At 43.9% G+C, this 19236-nt stretch overlaps 1 protein-coding gene across 1 annotated transcript in view; it reads left to right on the top strand.

The window, feature by feature from the left end:
• The window catches only part of CLVS1 (clavesin 1), a 73234-nt gene extending 54010 nt beyond the window's left edge, over positions 1-19224 (top strand). The window contains exons 4-6 of the mRNA XM_081874622.1: positions 4676-4786; positions 8667-8902; positions 17000-19224. Of these exons, the coding sequence (XP_081730748.1) occupies positions 4676-4786; positions 8667-8902; positions 17000-17087 (435 nt within the window). The 3' untranslated portion in view covers positions 17088-19224. The remainder of the gene's footprint in view (positions 1-4675; positions 4787-8666; positions 8903-16999) is intronic.
• Positions 19225-19236: the final 12 nt, after the last annotated feature.

The following is a 19236-nucleotide window of genomic DNA, read 5'->3' as shown; positions in this document are numbered from 1 at the left end:
GGAGAATGTGCTGCTGGAGGCAGTGGGGAGAATAGAGAAATACTGACACGTAATGGCTTTACTTCCCAAGTTAGCAAAAAGAACCTTGGGGAAATCAGAAAACAAATGAGTAATGTGAGCAGCAAACCTCCACGGCTCCTAGACAGTGAAATAACAAATTACTGCGTTTGCAGGGTCCTTCCTCCCCACCATCCACCTCCCTGTGCCTTAATTCTTTTTTCCCCTACTGAGATACAATGTGCCCATCTCACATTCTCTCTGAGAAGGGGGAGAGAGTGGGACAGGCTCAAGTCACAAAGAAAGGTCTACGTAGTTCACACATATGAAGCAAAAGCTTTTTTTGCCTTCAACTAATTTGTCGATGTATTCTATATACCACTGTAGAATCAGAACCCCATAATGCCATCCAAAAATTATATCTAGGTCTACTTCAAACAAATGCTTATTTTTATTAGCTACTATCTGACCAAGTCATTCTCAGGATTGAAGCATTGAATTCAGTGGGTTTAACTCTTGAGTATAATTTAGCCACTCTGTGATTGGTGACTTACCAAGTTTTGGTCTATTAATTTCAATAGGTTTACTTTGGGTAAAACCTAGTTGGTGACCACATTATATTTCTTCTCCTCTAAATATCCACCTGGTTAAATATCTACTAAAATATCCACCAGAAGTTAATGTTTGGTTTTCATCTGTTGCCTTTATAATTATACTTTTATAGGTTAGGTTTTATCCTGCCATTTTTTTAACTGTTTAGGGTTTTTTTTTTGTTTCACTAATGCTTTGATGTTTTTAATGCTGGTGTTGCTACCTGCCTTTTCAATAAAGGTGGAGTAACTCTTTCCAATGAATACATTTTACTTAATTAATTGAACCTGTTGCTTCTTGCCCTGAACCTCCATGATAGAACAAGACACAAGTTCAAAGTTTTTTCAAAACAATCAGGCAAGAAAATTAATTACAGTACACCTGTTAATGGTGAGTTGGCTAAATCACATTAGGCCATTATAATGAGAAACTAAGAAGGGGAGATGTAGGTTCTAAGGCAGCAATAGACAAACTCCAGCCCTCCAGATGTTTGGGACTACAATTCCCATCATCCCTAGCTAACAGGACCAGTGGTTAGGGATGATGGGAATTGTAGTCCAAACATCTGGAGGGCCGGAGTTTGCCTATGCCTGTTCTAAGGCTTATAGTTAGAAATGTTTCCACAGACTTTACTGGGGTAGCATTTCTGTAAAGATTTCTCCATTTGTACTGTGTTATTTGGGAAATGGTTTGCTGTGTTTTCTCCTGCCAACCTAGCAGTTCAAAAGCACGTCAAAGTGCAAGTAGATAAATAGGTACCACTCCGGCGGGAAGGTAAACAGCGTTTCTGTGTGCTGCTCTGGTTTGCCAGAAGTGGCTTAGTCATGCTGGCCACATGACCCGGAAGCTGTACGCTGGCTCCCTCGGCCAGTAAAGCGAGATGAGCGCCGTAAACCCAGAGTCGTCCGCAACTGGACCTAATGGCCAGGGGTCCCTTTACCTTTACCTTTTTTGCTGTGTTTTAGTCTAACAGTGGTATAACATGTCTGCAGCTTTTATTAAAAGGATGGCAGCGAAGAATCTCTCCATTCTGGTACAGGACTTTTTACATATTGGAGGTGGATTGGTAGAAACCTCAGCAGCTCACTGTGGCTTATTTGCAAGGCATTTTCAGGATGAAATTGCTTATATCTATAAGAACCTAGCAGGCCAGTTTCCAGTAGTGTGCAGAGTGCTGCCTGGTCAAGTGTTGGTAGATGAATTTCAATTGATAAGACTCAAGAATGTGGATAAGGTACTTTGATAGGTGCAGGGAACCATTGTGTTCTTGATCTTTTCCCTTGTGGCTGATAACATTTTGTAGGGATGGGACCACCAGCTGGGCCAATGAGATAATAAATGTCCCTCTGAGGCAGTAGTGGGGCCATTCCTTAAGAAACCTTCTTTGGACCCAGAAGATCTTAACAGCTGTAGGCTGGTTGCACATGTCCCTTTCCTATGCAAAACTCTAGAGAGAGTGGTGACTGACCAACTCCGGGCACTCTTTAATAAGTCTTCTTTTCTGGATCCAGTTGTGGTTCAGGCACATTTTAGGCACTGAGACTGCCTTGGTTTCCTTGTATGATAGCCTATGTGAGGAGAGAGATAGTGGAAGTATGTCTAGAGTTTTGGAGTTTTTAAAATTTTTTGTAAGCTATCCAGAGCACCCTGTTAGCTTTTATTGTTATGAAACTCTTGGAATCCATAAGAAATTGCCTGTAAGCTGCTCGTTGGGCATCCAGCTGCAGAAGGGGCCTGTTACTCACATGGTAATAATAATAATTTTATTATTTCTACCCTACCCATCTGACTGGGTTGCCTCAGACATTCCAGGCAGCTTCCATTAAATATAAAAGCACAGTAAGACATCAAACATTAAAAACTTCCCTATACAGGGCTGCCTTCAGATGACTTTTAGAAAAGTCAAATAGTTTATTTCCTTGACAACTGACAGGAGGGTGTTCCAAAGGGTGGACATGGCTACCGAGAAGGCCTTCTGCTTGTTTCCCCTGTAACCTCACTTCTTGAAGGGAGGAAACTGCCAGAAGGCCCTTGGAGCTGGACCTCAGTGTCTGGGCTGAATGATGGGGCTGGAGATGCTCCTTCAGGTAGGTCACATGGTTTGCATGCATAGGGTCCCAGATTCGATCCCTATATGGCTGCCAACTCCTGGGAGCCAAGCTCCCCCCCGAATATTTTTTATTTGGGCGGCTGCCCCCCTAATGTTCAAAAAAATAAGGAGGCAGAGAGACCAAGCCCAGAGCCAAGCACAGTGTAGCTTCAGTGACCAGCTCCTCCTGCTGCTGCTGTGGAGGGGAAGGAGCGGAGAGGCAGCCCCTGGCTGCCAGCAATGGTAGGAGGAGCATGAGGCAGCTGAGAACCAGAGAGGAGAAGACGCTAGCCATTGAAGCCATGCTGCTGCTGCATTTGGCTCCACCCCTGGCTCCTCCTGAGGTTGTGATGGAACATCACGCATCATGCACATGTCACACATGTGACATCCCCCCCAAATCTCCCTTGCAAGTTGGCACCTCCAAATCCCTGGCACCTCCAGGCATGACTAGGAAAGACTCCTGTCTGGAATCCTGGAGAACTGCCACCAGTCAGCACAGCTTTCCATGCGTCCAAAGGGATACAACAGGCATAGGCAAACTCAACCCTCCAGATGTTTTGAGACTACAATTCCCATCATCCCTGACCACTGGTCCTGTTAACTAGGGTTGATGGGAATTGTAGTCCCAAACATCTGGAGGGCCGGAGTTTGCCAATGCCTGGGATACACGAATGAATGTGTGTGGCAGTCTCTCTGTCCCCGGCTCTCAGGAGATAGAGAGCTGCAGGCTTTCAAGCAAAATGTAACTTACCATTGACTCTTTGCAAAACTGTGCTGATTTACTCCCACTGGGACTCTAGCAAAGCCCTGTTCCTGCCAATGAGAGATGCCACAGTAATTGATGTAGAAATACTCTCCTCTTCCCTCAGGGGTAATGATGGGAATATTCACAAAGAATGCTGCAATTTAAAAACCTTTTAAACTCACCGTCATCACACTTTGCCCTGATGCACAGCTCCTCCATTGTCACAACACTGTTGCATTTTAGTTGACAACATGCTTTAGGGGCAGTTCCTTGCCAGTCAGCTTTTTTTTTAAAAAAAAAAAAAAAACAATGACGACAACAACAACAACAACAACAACAACACCACCACTAAAAAGGCTCCTCTAATGCTCTCCAACAGCAGGCAACTTGTTTTTCTTTGTGGGTGTAATTACAACATATACTCAGGCATCAGTGTTTCAAAATGACAGAGGACGCCAGTCTATTCCCTGTCTATTCTGCATGAATCTAATGTTGAGATTAAATAGAATTCATGATAGAAAATGACCCCGGAAAAAGTCTGCCCTGTCTTTCATCCATGTTATTCTGCATACCTGAAATAGGATCCACCACTGCAGACAACTCTGGGAGAAAGGACTCTACCTGCATGCTAATTTGCTGGGTATCTGTACAAAACCTCCAAAAGCAAGCACTTGTCTGCGTCAGTTTCCATGGTGCTGTCACGCCGCTCCCTCTCAACAGCTTCACTTATCAACATTTTCCACCCGTCTTCTTCTTCATAATGTGCAGTTCATTCACCCAGAAAGTTCAGCTATTGTAATGATGGCTTGGGGGGAGGGCAGAGGGGGGAAGGGAAGGCATCCGGGGTGAAGAGGTGAGCCGTGTTCACAGAGGTGTATGGGAACTTGGCTCTGTGACACAATGGGGAATTAGAAAACACACTCCCTCCCGCATTCATGCTGCACTGCTTGCAAAGAAAGATACATGCACATGCACACACATGCACACACACACACACACACACACACACACACACACGAGAGAGAGAACTGGGGATGAGTCTGAGACTTTAAACTGCACACCCACATCCCTGCAGCTGCCCCACTGTGCAAGTGCTAAGAGAATGTTAAAGCAGAAGCTCTGTGTGTGTGTTTGTGCTGCAAAGTAGTCGATCCTAATGCATCAATTAACAGCCCAGCCTGTAGACCCGCTCCTTGCCTACCTAACTGGCTGCCTCTGTTAATTGGCTTCCGTTTCTCTCTTCTCCACAGGACAGCTTTCCTGCTCGCTTTGGAGGAGTCCATTTTGTGAACCAGCCTTGGTACATCCATGCCCTGTACACACTCATCAAGCCCTTCCTCAAAGACAAGACAAGGAAAAGGGTAATTAGAAAACGAAGCAAGCCACAAGCCCACCCCCACCCACCCCCAGTGGCACAAGGGGGTCCCTGCTTTCTGCGCCTCCTCCTTTTGTCTTTGTGTGGTTTTGCTTTGCATGGCCTCAGGACGGCAGCGCGAGCTGACGCCTCGGTTGGAGTTTGCCAACAGCCCGTATGCAATCAATATTTCAGCAGGAGACAGTTATTTTCGGAATCTAAGCCAGGCACCAGAAGGGGGGGAAAAACACACCTTTCATCGTGTACAAAAGAAATACACCATTTTATAGTATAAACACACACAGCTATGGTAGAGTACTGGGGGTGGGGAACCCACAGAAACTGTTTGAAGAGCCCTACCCATTACAGATGAGCAGGGGAACCTCATGCTATGGGGCTTCTCTGGCCACATTCACACAATACATTTAATGTGCCATAGCCGTGGCTTCTTACGAAGAATTCTGTGAGCTGTAGTTTACTAAGGGTACTAGGAGCTGTTAGGAGACCCCCCCCTCGAGCTACAGTTCCCAGAGTTCCCTGAGAAGAGAGATTGATTCTTAAACCACCCTGTGAACTGTCGCTCTATGAAGGGAACGCGGTCTCCTCACAACTTTCAGCACCCATAACAAACTACAGCTCCCATAATTCCTTGGGGGAGACATGACTGTTTAAAGTGCTACCATAGCACTTTAAATGTATGGTGTGAATGTGGACATTTCTCCTCCCCAGCTCCTCAGACCACATCCTTAACTAGCTGTGCTCTGTACCTTCCTCAAGTGAATTTGAATTGTCTGGCTGGAATGTGTCTTTGAACTGTGATAATGCCTCTTGCTTGCCTGGACAGAGGATGGGAAGGTGTGTAAGGAAACCTCTGGTTTTTACATGGCTGGCACAGAGCCTCCCATACAATTGTAAGAGTCACACACATTGCTGCATCCATTTTTGTCTCTCCTTCTGCCCCTCCCTGACATGTGCTGCCTCTGCTCCCAGATGTTTCCCCACAAGGCATCTCATCCCTGCATTACAGACATCTTGAGAGAAGTCTCCCATTTTGCTTCCTCAGCAGATTGCTTTTCTTGTAAAAGGGTGGGTGGGGGAATAATTGATGTCACCCAAATAATTCAAATTCCAAGCACTGCTGGGGAAGAAGCAGGACTTTATTATGGCAAAGGACTTGGGAATATTGATTCCTACTATATACCATTTTTACTACAGCCTTCATAAAACTATGCTTGAAGAAGGTACTTTCCTATGCAATTCCTCTAATGGCTAGAAAACTAGCTGAAGAGGCATGCTTGATTGACGTAGGAAAGGAGTGTGGATGGAGTCAAAGAAAGTCTCTACAGACAGAACTTCATACTCCCAATCCAGGAGAAAAACTGCAAAGAGCAACACTTTTGGTACCAAACAGGAATGCAAAGAGAAGCTTCCCAAATTGACACTCCCCCCCCCAAAAAAAACCTGTTTTGTTACAGTGAGATAAGTGGAGAAATGTAATTGATAGAATACACCCAAACAACCATCATCCTTGGCATCTGTCTGTCTCAAGAGAAAAGGGAAGAGTGCACCATCGGGGTAAAGTCAAGCTGTTGGAGTTACAGCACCTGCTATTGCTGTAGAGACCAATAAGGGAGAGATATGTTTTATTGCAGCTGGGGAAAATGAAGGCATCCTGTTGTGCTGATCAGGGCAGGATTTAGGTTTGATGAGGCCAAAAACTACTGAAAGTAATGGGGCCCTTTATATGTCCAGCTGTACTTTGTCAACAACAAATTGTCGCTGTTTTTTGTGTTGAATATATGCTATATGGTAATTTATGGACCTAATAGGTATTGAAAGCCATTTGCACATGCAGAATGTAGGCACCCTATATATAGAAATGAGCAAACCAGTGATATTTTAGGGAGCAGACTAGCCGGCGGGGCCCATTACTTACATCACAGGAGCCTATACAACACAAAACACTGTTGCTGTATGTAGGTTTTAGTTTATTTATTTTTTATCTTGTATTTTGGAAATGTACATCCAGTGGGTTTTTCCCTTTAATTTTTTGGGGGGGCCCAAGAGAGTGAGGCCCTAAGCTATAGCTTGTTTAGCTTATACGTAAATCCAGGACTGGTGCTGAAGCAGGCATTTCTCTTCTCTGCACTCTTCCTAGCGGTCATTCCTCCTCTGGTCAATGCTGTGTATACATGACCTGACTGTCGTCATCTACACTGTAGTCATCGGCATGGGATTCCCACACAGCAGGGTTGATGTTGCAAAAAACTATAGATGTAGGGAAAAGAATAAAAGTGAAAGAACAGGAAAGGACACTGACATAAAAAGCCCAGACAGTAGTAGGGGAATCATTTCCATGGATTATAAGATGAACAATAATAGACCACTAAAGAATATTGATAAGGGCCCCAAAGCAAGTTATGGCTTTTGAATGTACCAGTGTCCCTTAGATGTGTTTAAATGCCTCTCCTGCAGGCATTATTGCCATCATCATCATCCTCAATTAAATTTTCTATTCCATATATCCTCCTATGCATTTTCAATATGCTTTCCCAATGTTTTTAGTGCTCCCCCTCCCCTTGGAATTCTGTTGAAGGATATAAATGTGAGTGGTATGCACAAGCCCCAAGTGTCATCTCAGATCTGCATTTGTGTGTCTGTGTGTTTTCAATTGCAACGTGTTTCTGAGTTGCTCTGTGCACTTTCCACTTTGATCTATTTTCGAGTTCTCAACAGATCTGCATAAAACAAAATCCTGTGCTTTTCCACTCAGTACAACGGGGAACCTAAAAACGACTACAATTTTTTTAGCCTTTTAGCCAAAGTAAATGAAATTTATAGGCACAGGAGTCCCTCCAGAGTGGGTTTTAACAAAAAACAACCAAGAGCTCTTTCAATTTTGGGCAGCCACACTTCTTGCAAAGCCTTGGAGCTAGAGAAACACAGAGATATATGGGAAACATTGATTGTTGAAAAGGATAGAAACAGAGTGACAGACATGAAGCTTTTGTGAGAATCCCAATCTGACTCAGCGGGGAGCTGGAATAATTGACATTATGCTTCAACTCAGGGGGGAGACCCTCAAATCCCCCCAATTCCCCTTGCTATGTTCATGCAGAGCAGATGCACACCCTTAATAAGTATCCATGATAAATAATAAAATAAATGAATGCCCCATCAGCATGTTGAAACAGAAAAGGCTTGCCTTTTTTTAATTAAAAGAACTAGCAAGGTGTGCTTTATGATCTCAGCAGCCAGAAAGCCCATGCCATAGTGTTGGGGGCAATGGCTGTGTGAAGACCACACATCAGCAGGCAGCAGTTTTCATAGCCTTCGAAACAGAATTTTCATCAGATATTCTCCTTCCCATCTTAAGACATGAAGGGATTTATCCTATGGGAAGCCCTACTCTCTGATAAAGTTCATAGGAAGTGAAAACCTTCAGATATCAAAACCAGTAGCTTGGAATAACCTAGAAAATTACCACCAAAAGCCAACACAGTTGCTGCTCATCACCTTATTTTTGCTATGTTAGTGTCTACAACAGACCTGCAGCAAAATGTTGGAGTATGGATCGCTCCTGTTTGTAGCTAACTGACTGGCCATTGTAGCTGACTGACCCTGCCATTCCTCCCTCAACACAGCTGGGTTTTCCATTTCTGCTACTCTATCAATCACTCAGCATTCCATGAACATGTAGCATGCTCCAAACTCACATGCTGCTTTGGACTTTCCACTCCCACCTCAAAGATTCCCTCCCCCTAATATTTTTTGTACTTCGGCAAACTTTGAAAAAGTTTAAATATTAAGTATCCTTAATATTTTAACAGCCAGGAAAAACTGAGAGCCAATGAACTGTGTTCTTGTCTGTTTTTCTTTTTTCAAAGATCTTTCTTCATGGTAACAATCTGAATAGCCTTCACCAGCTTATACACCCTGACTGCTTGCCCTCAGAGTTTGGAGGGACACTTCCTCCTTATGACATGGGCACTTGGGCTCGGACTTTACTTGGTCCAGACTACAATGATGAAAATGAATATACGCACACTTCCTACAACACCATGCATGTGAAGCACTCATCGTCCAACTTGGAGAGACAATGCTCACCCAAACTCATGAAAAGGTAAGGTTCAGCCTCGGAGCACATGTTTAGAGGAAATGAAAAATTATCTGCTTTAAAACAGGAAAAGGAAATGATGCCTAACTGGAAATGCAAGGATTGCTTTGCCTTCAAGAGAGGATAATGACAATGGAAGAACAGCATCTCTATACCAAGGATGAGGAATTTGTGGTTGTCCAACTTGTGGTTAGACTCCAACTCCCATCAGCCCCAGCCAGCATGCCTAATGACCAGGGGTGATGGGAACTGGTGGCCAACAATATCTGGAGGCACAGGATCCCTATAAATAATAAATAGCAGTTACTGGCCTGATGAAGATGAGCAAAGCAAGTTGAAAGGAAAGATGTCTCACCAGTGTATTAAATGAAAATGTTTCATAGTAAAATGCTCTTTCATGAGGCAGTAACAGGATTATGGCTGTTCTGGGCCTCATTAACGATCGTTGATTTTGGCACATCCTGTCACACTTGTTCAGCAAAATGGGAAAAGAATAACCTGTGCAAAGGAAAGAGTAAAATATGGGGCCGGTTTGCATGTAACATTACCAAGTTATGGTTTGCCGTGAACAAGCAAGTGTGCTGGTGCCTGGAGAGAAACTTGTGGCTCCTTTACTCCCCCCCCCCCATCCTACTGCTGCCTTGCTACCTTATACTAAGCATTACAGGTGAGCCCAGGCATGCAGTTTGTCTCATCCAACACATGAACTGCAACCAAGGTTTTTTGGGGGGGTTTATCACTAGTGGTTTGTTTGGGAAGACAAACCAGAGCCTGGTTCATACATCATGGTAAGTCATAGTTTGGGTTACCCTTACAAACAAATGAGGCCATACTCTACACCAAGGACCCATTGTGGGGAAAATGTCGTGTCAAATTTGGCTATTTTGCAAGAACTGAGGCCAGCTGATCCAGTAGCTGCCATCCCCACTTTGTCGCCTCTTTTCACAGGTCTGGAAAACAGTTCACACAAACTAATGAGCTTATGAAAGGTAATAGTTGACTAAATCTATATAATGGTCCATGCAGACTCACAAAAACAACCTTGAGTAGATTTAGATTGCAATCCTACGTACATTTATATGGAAGGAAGTTAGCCTGAACTCAGTGAGAATTACTTTTGAGTACGGTAAATATTGCACGCTATGGGGGGGGGGGTTACCTGTAACCATAAATATATATGAATATTATTGAAAAATCTTTAGTTGAGTAATAATCCAATATGCATTGTTTACGCATATTTTATGTTGCCTGTATTGTGTGGTTGCTCTCCTCCCCTCACCCCTTCATAATAAACACAGGCCTGGTATTATAGTTATATAGTTGGTGATACAGAATAGACACGGCTGCAGTTTGGTATGCAGTTTTAAGCACATACCAAATCATGTACTGTGGTTTGTCTCTGATGGAAAATGTAAATGGAGTGGGATTCCAATCACAGAATTAGAGATCTAGGACACTGGGAGTTTGGCCTAATAAGATAAGTTTGTTACGAGAAGACAAAATACATTCTACAGCAATGGGAAAATGCGCTCTGCATTTCTATTCTCAAGGAGATATGCTTTGCAGCTCGAGAAATGGATGCAAGTTACTATGGCGACACCATTTCCCTCTGCGTATGCCACACATATGTAAAATGCAAGGGAAGCTAGTCACACTAGGAAGCTGAAAACAGCAAGATGAACATTATTATTATTATTAGCCACTTTCCCCACAGAAAGGTGAGCTCAAAGCAAGCTACAAAAACAAACATCAAAAACAAGTATAGAAGCGTGAGTAAAAACAACTTAAAAGGCTCCTGTATGAGTCTGGGTAGCTCAGTTGGCTAAAGCATAGTGCCGATAATGCCAAGGTTGCAGGTTCAATCTCCCTATGGGACAGCTGCATTTTCCTGCATTGCAGGTGGGTGGGACTGGATGAGTGATTCCCAACCTTTTTTTGGCCATGCCCCACCTAAGCATCTCTAAAATCCTGATCCCTGCCCCCCCCCCAGTGACCTATAATTCTTATTATTCAAAAAGTGAACTACTATTCACGTGGAGGAAGCCTAAAGGGCTGTTAACTTGGTCTAAACAAGCTCGAATTGCCCCGCTTAAAAATCAAATTGCTCCCCTGTGGGAACCACGGGACTAGATCAGGCATAGGCAAACTTAGCCCTCCAGATGTTTTGGGACTACAACTCCCATCATCCCTAGCTAATAGGACCATAGAATCATAGAATCATAGAGTTGGAAGAGACCACAAGGGCCATCGAGTCCAACCCCCTGCCAAGCAGGAAACACCATCAGAGCACTCCTGACATATGGTTGTCAAGCCCCTGCTTAAAGACCTCCAAAGAAGGAGACTCCACCACACTCCTTGGCAGCAAATTCCACTGTCGAACAGCTCTTACTGTCATGAAGATCTTCCTAATGTTTAGGTGGAATCTTTTTTCTTGTAGTTTGGAACCATTGCTCCGTGTCCGCTTCTCTGGAGCAGCAGAAAACAACCTTTCTCCCTCCTCTATGTGACATCCTTTTATATATTTGAACATGGCTATCATATCACCCCTTAACCTCCTCTTCTCCAGGCTAAACATGCCCAGCTCCCTTAGCCGTTCCTCATAAGGCATCGTTTCCAGGCCTTTGACCATTTTGGTTGCCCTCCTCTGGACACGTTCCAGTTTGTCAGTGTCCTTCTTGAACTGTGGTGCCCAGAACTGGACACAGTACTCCAGGTGAGGTCTGACCAGAGCAGAATACAGTGGCACTATTACTTCCCTTGATCTAGATGCTATACTCCTATTGATGCAGCCCAGAATTGCATTGGCTTTTTTAGCTGCCGCGTCACACTGTTGGCTCATGTCAAGTTTGCGGTCAACCAAGACTCCTAGATTCTTTTCACATGTACTGCTCTCAAGCCAGGTGTCACCCATCTTGTATTTGTGCCTCTCATTTTTTTTGCCCAAGTGCAATACTTTACATTTCTCCCTGTTAAAATTCATCTTGTTTGTTTTGGCCCGGTTCTCTAATCTGTCAAGTGGTCAGGGATGATGGGAATTGTCGTCTCAAAACATCTGGAGGGCTGAGTTTGCCTATGCCTGGACTAGATGATCCCCAGGGTCCCTTCCAACTCTACAGTTCTATGATTCTATGTATAAAAGAGCAGAACCAAGTCTAATGCAGCTCTCTCTCAATCAACGAAAGCCTTGTGCCGTCAACTCTGCATTGGCAGTGGCTCTCCAGGGTTTCAGGCAGGCAGTCTTCCCAGCCCTACCTAGAGATGTTGAGGACTGAAGTGGTGATCCTGCTCTTTGCTACCACATGGACAGGCACACAGGTCTCTGCCTTTTATCAACTCAGACCATTGTTCCATTTTGTCTTATGCTGACTGGCAGCAGCTCTTCATGATTTCTTTCCCAGCCCTGCCTGGAGTTGCTGGGGCTTGAAGACGGGACCTTGTGCATCCAAAGCAGATGCTTTGCCTCTGAGCTACAGCCCCTCCTCTCCACCTGGTGGAGGCAACAGGGCTTGAGAACTGAAAAGAAACAAACCCAGAATGCTACTGAAACCAAAAAGGCTTTGCGTGTTATCAATAAGTAAATCAATAGTGGCTTGTTGGAAGGAAACATTTTCCCTTATTATTTTCTGCAGCAGGAATGAATCATTGGAAGATAATAGCCTAGAGGAGCCGATGTAATGGGCAAAGAATTAGAGGGAAATGCGCAGATGGGAGGTGAGGCCCCAGTGAATAGATCTTTTGCAGTGTGGCTGGATTGATTGGTTACAGTGCACCAATTTGAAAGGCACAAAGCTCAGCTCAAGGGGGAAAGCTCAGCAGGATAGTCAGGGGTTTCCCCCACCCACACATGGATTTCAGCAAATAAGGTTGTTAATAACGCAAAGGAAGAATAAAAGACAAGAAGTAAAAGACTGGGAATGAGAGCATGTGGGTTGCTTTCATTGTGTTGTGCGCCCCCCCCCCCCCAATACAGCCTAATCTTAAAGTGGAGTTGAGATTGTTTCATGTTTGAATAGATCTTTTTTTAAGCTTTCACAGGTAAGAAAAAAAATGTGGCTCACAGTTCAAGACTACAGCTGACAGGTTAAATCAGAGCCTTAATGCACCTTCATACTTCCTATAGGAGTGCACTGGAGCGGAAATGTGGGTGTGATGGCTGAGTCTGTACAGATGTATATATAGAAAGATGGAGATAAAGATAGATGGCGTGTGTGTTGCAGAATATTTGGTGTGAAATGCTCCCTGCCCCCCGAAACACATCTGCAGAGCAGATGCCATCATCATGGTCTTACCAGAGATGGAGGACAGGCCTTGGAGCCAAATGCCTCATCCAGGCCTCTCCATCTGCCTCTCAGAAACGCCCAGGAAACGCCCCTCACTGGCCCTTGCTTCACACCCCTGTCTGTGAAGTATTTTTGACTGACTGGATTGTGTCCTTGAACTCCAATAATGGTGCTTGCTTATTTGGGTGAAGGGTTGAGAGGGGTATGTAGTAGAATAGCGTGCAGAGGGCAGAGGAGCAGCAGCCCCAGGCACAAAATTCTGAGGGGGTGCAACCAGGTGCCTCCATGACAGACACCCACCTACATGGCTGAGCTCCTGCTGGCCTTCTGGATCTGTGGGGAGGCAAGTTGTGCCCTGGCTGGGCCTTTGGATCTCCTACTCCTCATGGCTGGCAAAAAACACCCACAAGCCCAGCTTCAGGGCTGGCCAAGCCAGGAGGGATAGCCACCAAGCCAAGAAGGCATATGGCCACCGCCGCCATCAGTGGCAGCATTGGTAGCCTTGTGTCTCACAGGCTCCGTGTGCCCACCCCTCTCCCGGTGTGCGCCTCTACCCCAGCTGCCCTGTTTTCCAGGGAGCATAATACTTGCCCTGCTCCGGGCACCAGCAACCCATGCTATGCCCACTGGGGGTATGTGAGTGTTTTTGGAAACTAACCTACAGTACAAAGGTAAAATTTGCATATACTGTTCTGCCCCCTTTTACCTCTGGCCTCACCCACCCCTGGCATGCTGACCTATGTGTACTTTTGCCTGCAGCTGCATTTCCTCAGCCTCCAAAATACCAATCCTGTGTTCCATTCTGAGGATCAAATAGAACAGAGAGCTAACACTTTGCCTGCTGCTTCTGGATCACATACACCCCATATTTGTCATTTACATTGCTAAAAATAGTGAAGAAAGAGAGAGCCTAAAGGATATATTTGGTCTAAATATAGAGGAAGAGATTCTAAAGAATCAGAAGCAGTTGTAGATGTTTTGTTAAGATATACAAATGATTGGCCAGGATTACAAAATGGCAACCCCAGGTCTGGCCCTACCATTAGATAGTGTGAGGAAGCCACCTGAGGCAGCTGATTTTGAAAGGGCAGCAAACTGCCAGTCATTTAATTATTACTGAATGCCTGCTGCCAAGGAGACGACATGACACTCATGGGATTCTCTTTCTCAGGTGCCAAAAGCATTCAACTGACCCTGGGTGAAATACACTTTGAAATAGGTGGGGAAATGCACTATTTGACTCATTGCCATAGCCAGGAAAATGTTTTGGATTTGCCCGGGGCATCTGTGAACTGGCTGTACAAGAGAGGGAGGTGCCTTGCTGCTGATGAAATGAGTTGCACCATTACAGAGAAACGGTTTCCTTTGATTTATAGTGGACCAACAAATCACACGCGGCCCGAGCCCTCTTCAAGTATTTGTTTGGAACCTCGGGGTTCCAAACATATCACTTGTGGGATGCCAGAGACTCCCTTTTTTAAACAGTCCCCTTCTGCAAGTTGAAAAGTGATTCAAATAGGGATGGAGCTCTATTGCTCAGGGCTTCTATCCAATGCAGTTCCAAGTAACTTTCCTGTAAGGATTTACACTGGTGTAATGGGACTTCTCCTACTTTTCTCCCCTGCATGTCCCAAGCCCTCCCCAAATCTGCTCTAGAAGGATGCAGGGACCTAGAATTGATATGGGGATGCAGAACGGGGTAAAATCCTGTTATGCAAGTGTAAATCCTTGTATGTCGAGACAGCTAGTTAGCTCTGCACTGGACGCAAGCCCAGTTCTTCTGTCCAACCACCATGTGTTTACTGGAATGCTGCTAACTCAGGTTTAAGCCTGATACTTTTATAAACCAGCTAAAGGTGCCCTCAGTTCATGGTGTATGGTACAAGCTTACTCTGAGAGACAGAACCTTCCAGAATGGGGGAAAAAAGCTTTTTGTTTTCTCTCACTGAAGCATACACTCGCCCTTGGAAAGAAACCGCCAGCTAGAACTCAATTCCGAATACTAATCTCTTTTAGATTAGGGGTTTCAGGAAGAGAGAACACTGTTCCCATTAGTGTTTTGGTTAGCTGTTCTATTTTTACACTGCAGTGTTGTTGAAGAAACTGCTGGTGATTTTATGAGGAACATAATTTGTACTTTCTAAATCCAGCTAATGCTTAGATGGCATCCAGTGTGAATGAATCACTAACTAGTATTAACTCAAAGGCATGTTCCAAATCCCACAGTGAAGCTGGAACATGGTGCTCAGCTCCTCCGACAGACGATACCTGAAATCTAAAGGGCTACATTTAAAATATTAGTCTTCCGTAACATTCATCCATCAATTCTTTTGTTCTTTGGTGACTCAGGCTGCTTTAAATGCTTTAGATTTTGCATGGGATGAGGGTAGCAGACGGTGCATTCGTGCTCCAGTGTTTCCTTTCTCAAAAATTCACAAACCATGTCTCTGAACTCCTCCTGGATTTGAGAGAAATTTAAAACACAGTTTGGAGATTCTGGAGGATGAGGGGGCAGGGGGAAAATCAGTACTGCATTAAATCTTTAAAGCCCTAAATAACTTGGGGCTAGGTTACTTAAAGGATAGCATCTTCCTGTATGTACCTGCCCAGACCTAAAGATATTTGCTGGAAGATATTCTCAGGTTTTTTCATCTTGCGAGGTTTGATGGGTGAGGCACTAGGGAGGGGCCTTTTCAGAGTTGTTGCTCCAGTTACGGAATGTCCTCCCCAGAGGGGCTTGCCTGGTGCTTGAGTTAAGGACTTTCACTCAAAGTCCTCTTTAGTGCCACTTGCCTTTTAGAACCATGTTATAGTGTATTTTAGTACCTGCGAGAAATTATTTTTAGCTGAGCTTTAAATCCTGTTAAAGAATTATTTCATGCTGCTGCTGCTGCTGCTGCTGCTGGAGGAATTGTATTGATTTTAGTGTTTTCACATTTAGTGATATTTCAAAATCAATATTATTGTTTTAAATTTTGTGTGAACTGACCAGAATATGTTGCTAATGGGCAGTCAACAACTGTCTAAAATAAACAAATAAATCCAGTGGCGCACATGTGGGCACCAGCCTCTACAGTGGTACCCCGGGTTACATACGCTTCAGGTTACATATGCTTCAGGTTACAGACTCCTCTAACGCAGAAATAGTGCTTCAGGTTAAGAACTTTGCTTCAGGATGAGAACAGAAATCGGGCTCCAGCGGCGTGGCAGCAGCACAAGGCTCCATAAGCTAAAGTGGTGCTTCAGGTTAAGAAGTGTTTCAGGTTAAGTACTTACCTCTGGAACGAATTAAGTACTTAACCTGAGGTGCCACTGTATAGTTAAAGCCGGGATTGGAAACTGGATCTGACAAGTGGGTCGGATCCTTGTTTCCAGTCCCTGCAGGTCAATTTTAACAGGTGGGCAGGAACACCCACCTGTCATACCCCCGAAGTAAGAGTCCACTTCATCTTAAAATAGCATATAAACTCAGAGGCTTAGTGTTACTTGGAACATCACTACCTGACATCAGGGAAACTACCAGGAGCCTACCAATTTTGCCTATGACCTCCTCCAATCTGACCCCCACCAATGTGCTGATAGAAATCAGCACGTTGAAAATGTTGGAATTTGCAAAATAATTTCACAATCATCAACACTTGTACAAAGCCCACTACTTTTTTTTATACCAAGCCAGATCCAGATGTTTTTGGAAATGTTAATTGCCTTGAGATTATATTGAGAAAGTCAATAAAATATTAAGACTCGGTACATTCTTGGAAAGACAAATGGCAGCTGAAGCCTTAAAGCCTAAGCAATTGTAACAGCTGTTCTTTGTTTTCAGGTCTCAGTCCGTGGTGGAACCTGGAACGTTGAAACGTGAGGATCAGCATGAGAATGAGAACACCCAGCCACTGCTGGCTCTGGACTGAGTCTGAATTCACCGCAAAGCGCACAACTGCACCATTAGACTTCAATGGTACAAGATACCCATGAAGCAAAAGAGAGGTTTAATACACATTAACACACATTCAGCTTGAAACAAGGCTCTCGGTCTTTGCAGAGCAAGTAAATGATCATCACCAGCCATCTGTATGTGTGGCCAAAGCCAATGGGGAGATGCCCTGCGGCCCAAGTTCTAAGCTAATGAGCCTGATTGTAAAGCAGAGCCCCCCCTTGTAATTTTATGGTTTATGATATTAACAATGGTTGAAATGTTAGGGATGACTTTGTATGTTCATGCAGTCAAAGATACATCAGTTGAGGTTTTCCCATACTGTTTAAGCAGGGATATTCTCCAGTTTTATTAAAATGAAATTTAGATGCAGTACACACACACACACACACACACACACACACACACACACACACACACACATTTCAAGTAAAGGTGTCTTGAGTTTAAATATTGCAGCAACAGGCATAATTTAGTCTGCAGCATGGAGAGAACACCTTGAAACCCGTAAGTCCTTACAGAGCTGCTTCCTCTGCATTTTATCTACACACAACACACATACACGCACACAGTAAGCAATCACCAGCAGAAAATTGTTCAACTCTGCAATATGTGATCTCATCACCTCAGCTATTTGCAGGGGTCACTTATTACAGTCCCCTGGAAAATAAATTCTTAACTTTTAAAAGTCCTTATAAACCTGTCAGCTCAATGTAATGACTGGAGTTGGAAACAGACATAGGCAATTTGGAAAGCAATTATTTAATTTTAACAGTGTGGGATCCACCCCCCCCCCCAAGGCAACTGCAGTATGTGGGGTAGATATGTTGGTTGGGGGGGGGGGAGGTGTCTGAGCTCAATGGGAACACTTACTGGTGATTAATGTTCCACTCCAGGTCCTTTCATTTAGGTCATTCCGGCAAATGAAAGCTCAGCAGAGCTGTTTAACCATCTTTTCTCCAGCAATCAGTTAAAGGTGTAGCCAGAGGGCCTGGCTGACTGCAGATATACACTATGCTTATAATGGAAAGGGAAAACTTGGAATGAATTATTCAATATGCCTCCATTAGAAGGAACTATGGAAGAACAGAAAAACGTAGAACTGAAATGCCAAAGATCATTTTGCTATTCCCGTCTTTGCTCTACTTGCGAAAGCAAATCCCATTCTTGCATTGAAAATAGTAATGGGGGGGGGGACTCCACCATATATATATATATATATATATATATATATATATATATATATGCGCTCGCTGTGGCTTTATTTCCTCAAAGAGTTGGAAACATGTTTGTTGACATTTTGCAATAGCCAGTTAGCAATCCTTAGCCAAACAGTACATTTATGCCATATGTCCTGAAGGATTTGCTCGCTATCTCAAGGATGGCCAAGTAACTCTAAAGTCAAGGATGGGGAACCTGTGACCTTCTAGATGTCATTAGACTCCAAGTCCCAGAAGCCTTAGTCACCATAGCTAATAGCCAAGGATGATGGGAACTGAAGTACAACAACATCTGGAGGGCCACATCCTTCATCCCTGTCTTTGGTGAAGCTGAGAAACAATTGCAGTCATTTAGTAAAAGTCACTTGTAATGAATAAAGCCATGATATGTTACTGGCATAATGTTTCATTGTTAGGGATATCATTCAGAAACTGTTTTATCTATTGTGTAGAGCTAAGATGCTTGTACAGAGTTGCAGCAGATATAATTTAGCTGCAGATTCTATTGCTCCAGAGGGCCAAATAAAAAAATGAACTTGGTCTCTCTTGTAAAATCAAAGTTCTATCAAATCAGTAATTATCAAGTCAGCCTTTTATTGTTTCTCAGCGAAATACAGGGTCTCCAGCTTTACTACAGGTTTACTTTGGACTGTTGCTTCTGCTGGTAAAGTCCAGATTGTTTACTAATCCTTTGTCACAGGGGCCAACATAAAAAAGCTGCTTATCATTCATAACAGAAAAACTGAGTTTTTACCACTGTATCTGTTTTCAGAAAACTCTGCTGTACTTAACTCTCACTCCTACCACCATGGACTTTGTACCCTCTGGAAATGATGACCAAATGCATTGTAAATTTTGGGGAAGGTTGCAACAAGTATTAAAATCTTAGCTAAAGATCCATGTAAT

This window comes from Podarcis erhardii (assembly GCF_964252035.2).
Source record: "Podarcis erhardii genome assembly, chromosome: 8".
In the NCBI taxonomy this organism is placed as follows: domain Eukaryota; kingdom Metazoa; phylum Chordata; class Lepidosauria; order Squamata; family Lacertidae; genus Podarcis; species Podarcis erhardii.
The sequence above is the reverse complement of the archived record's forward strand: the minus strand, read 5'-3'. Positions and strand labels throughout refer to the sequence as shown.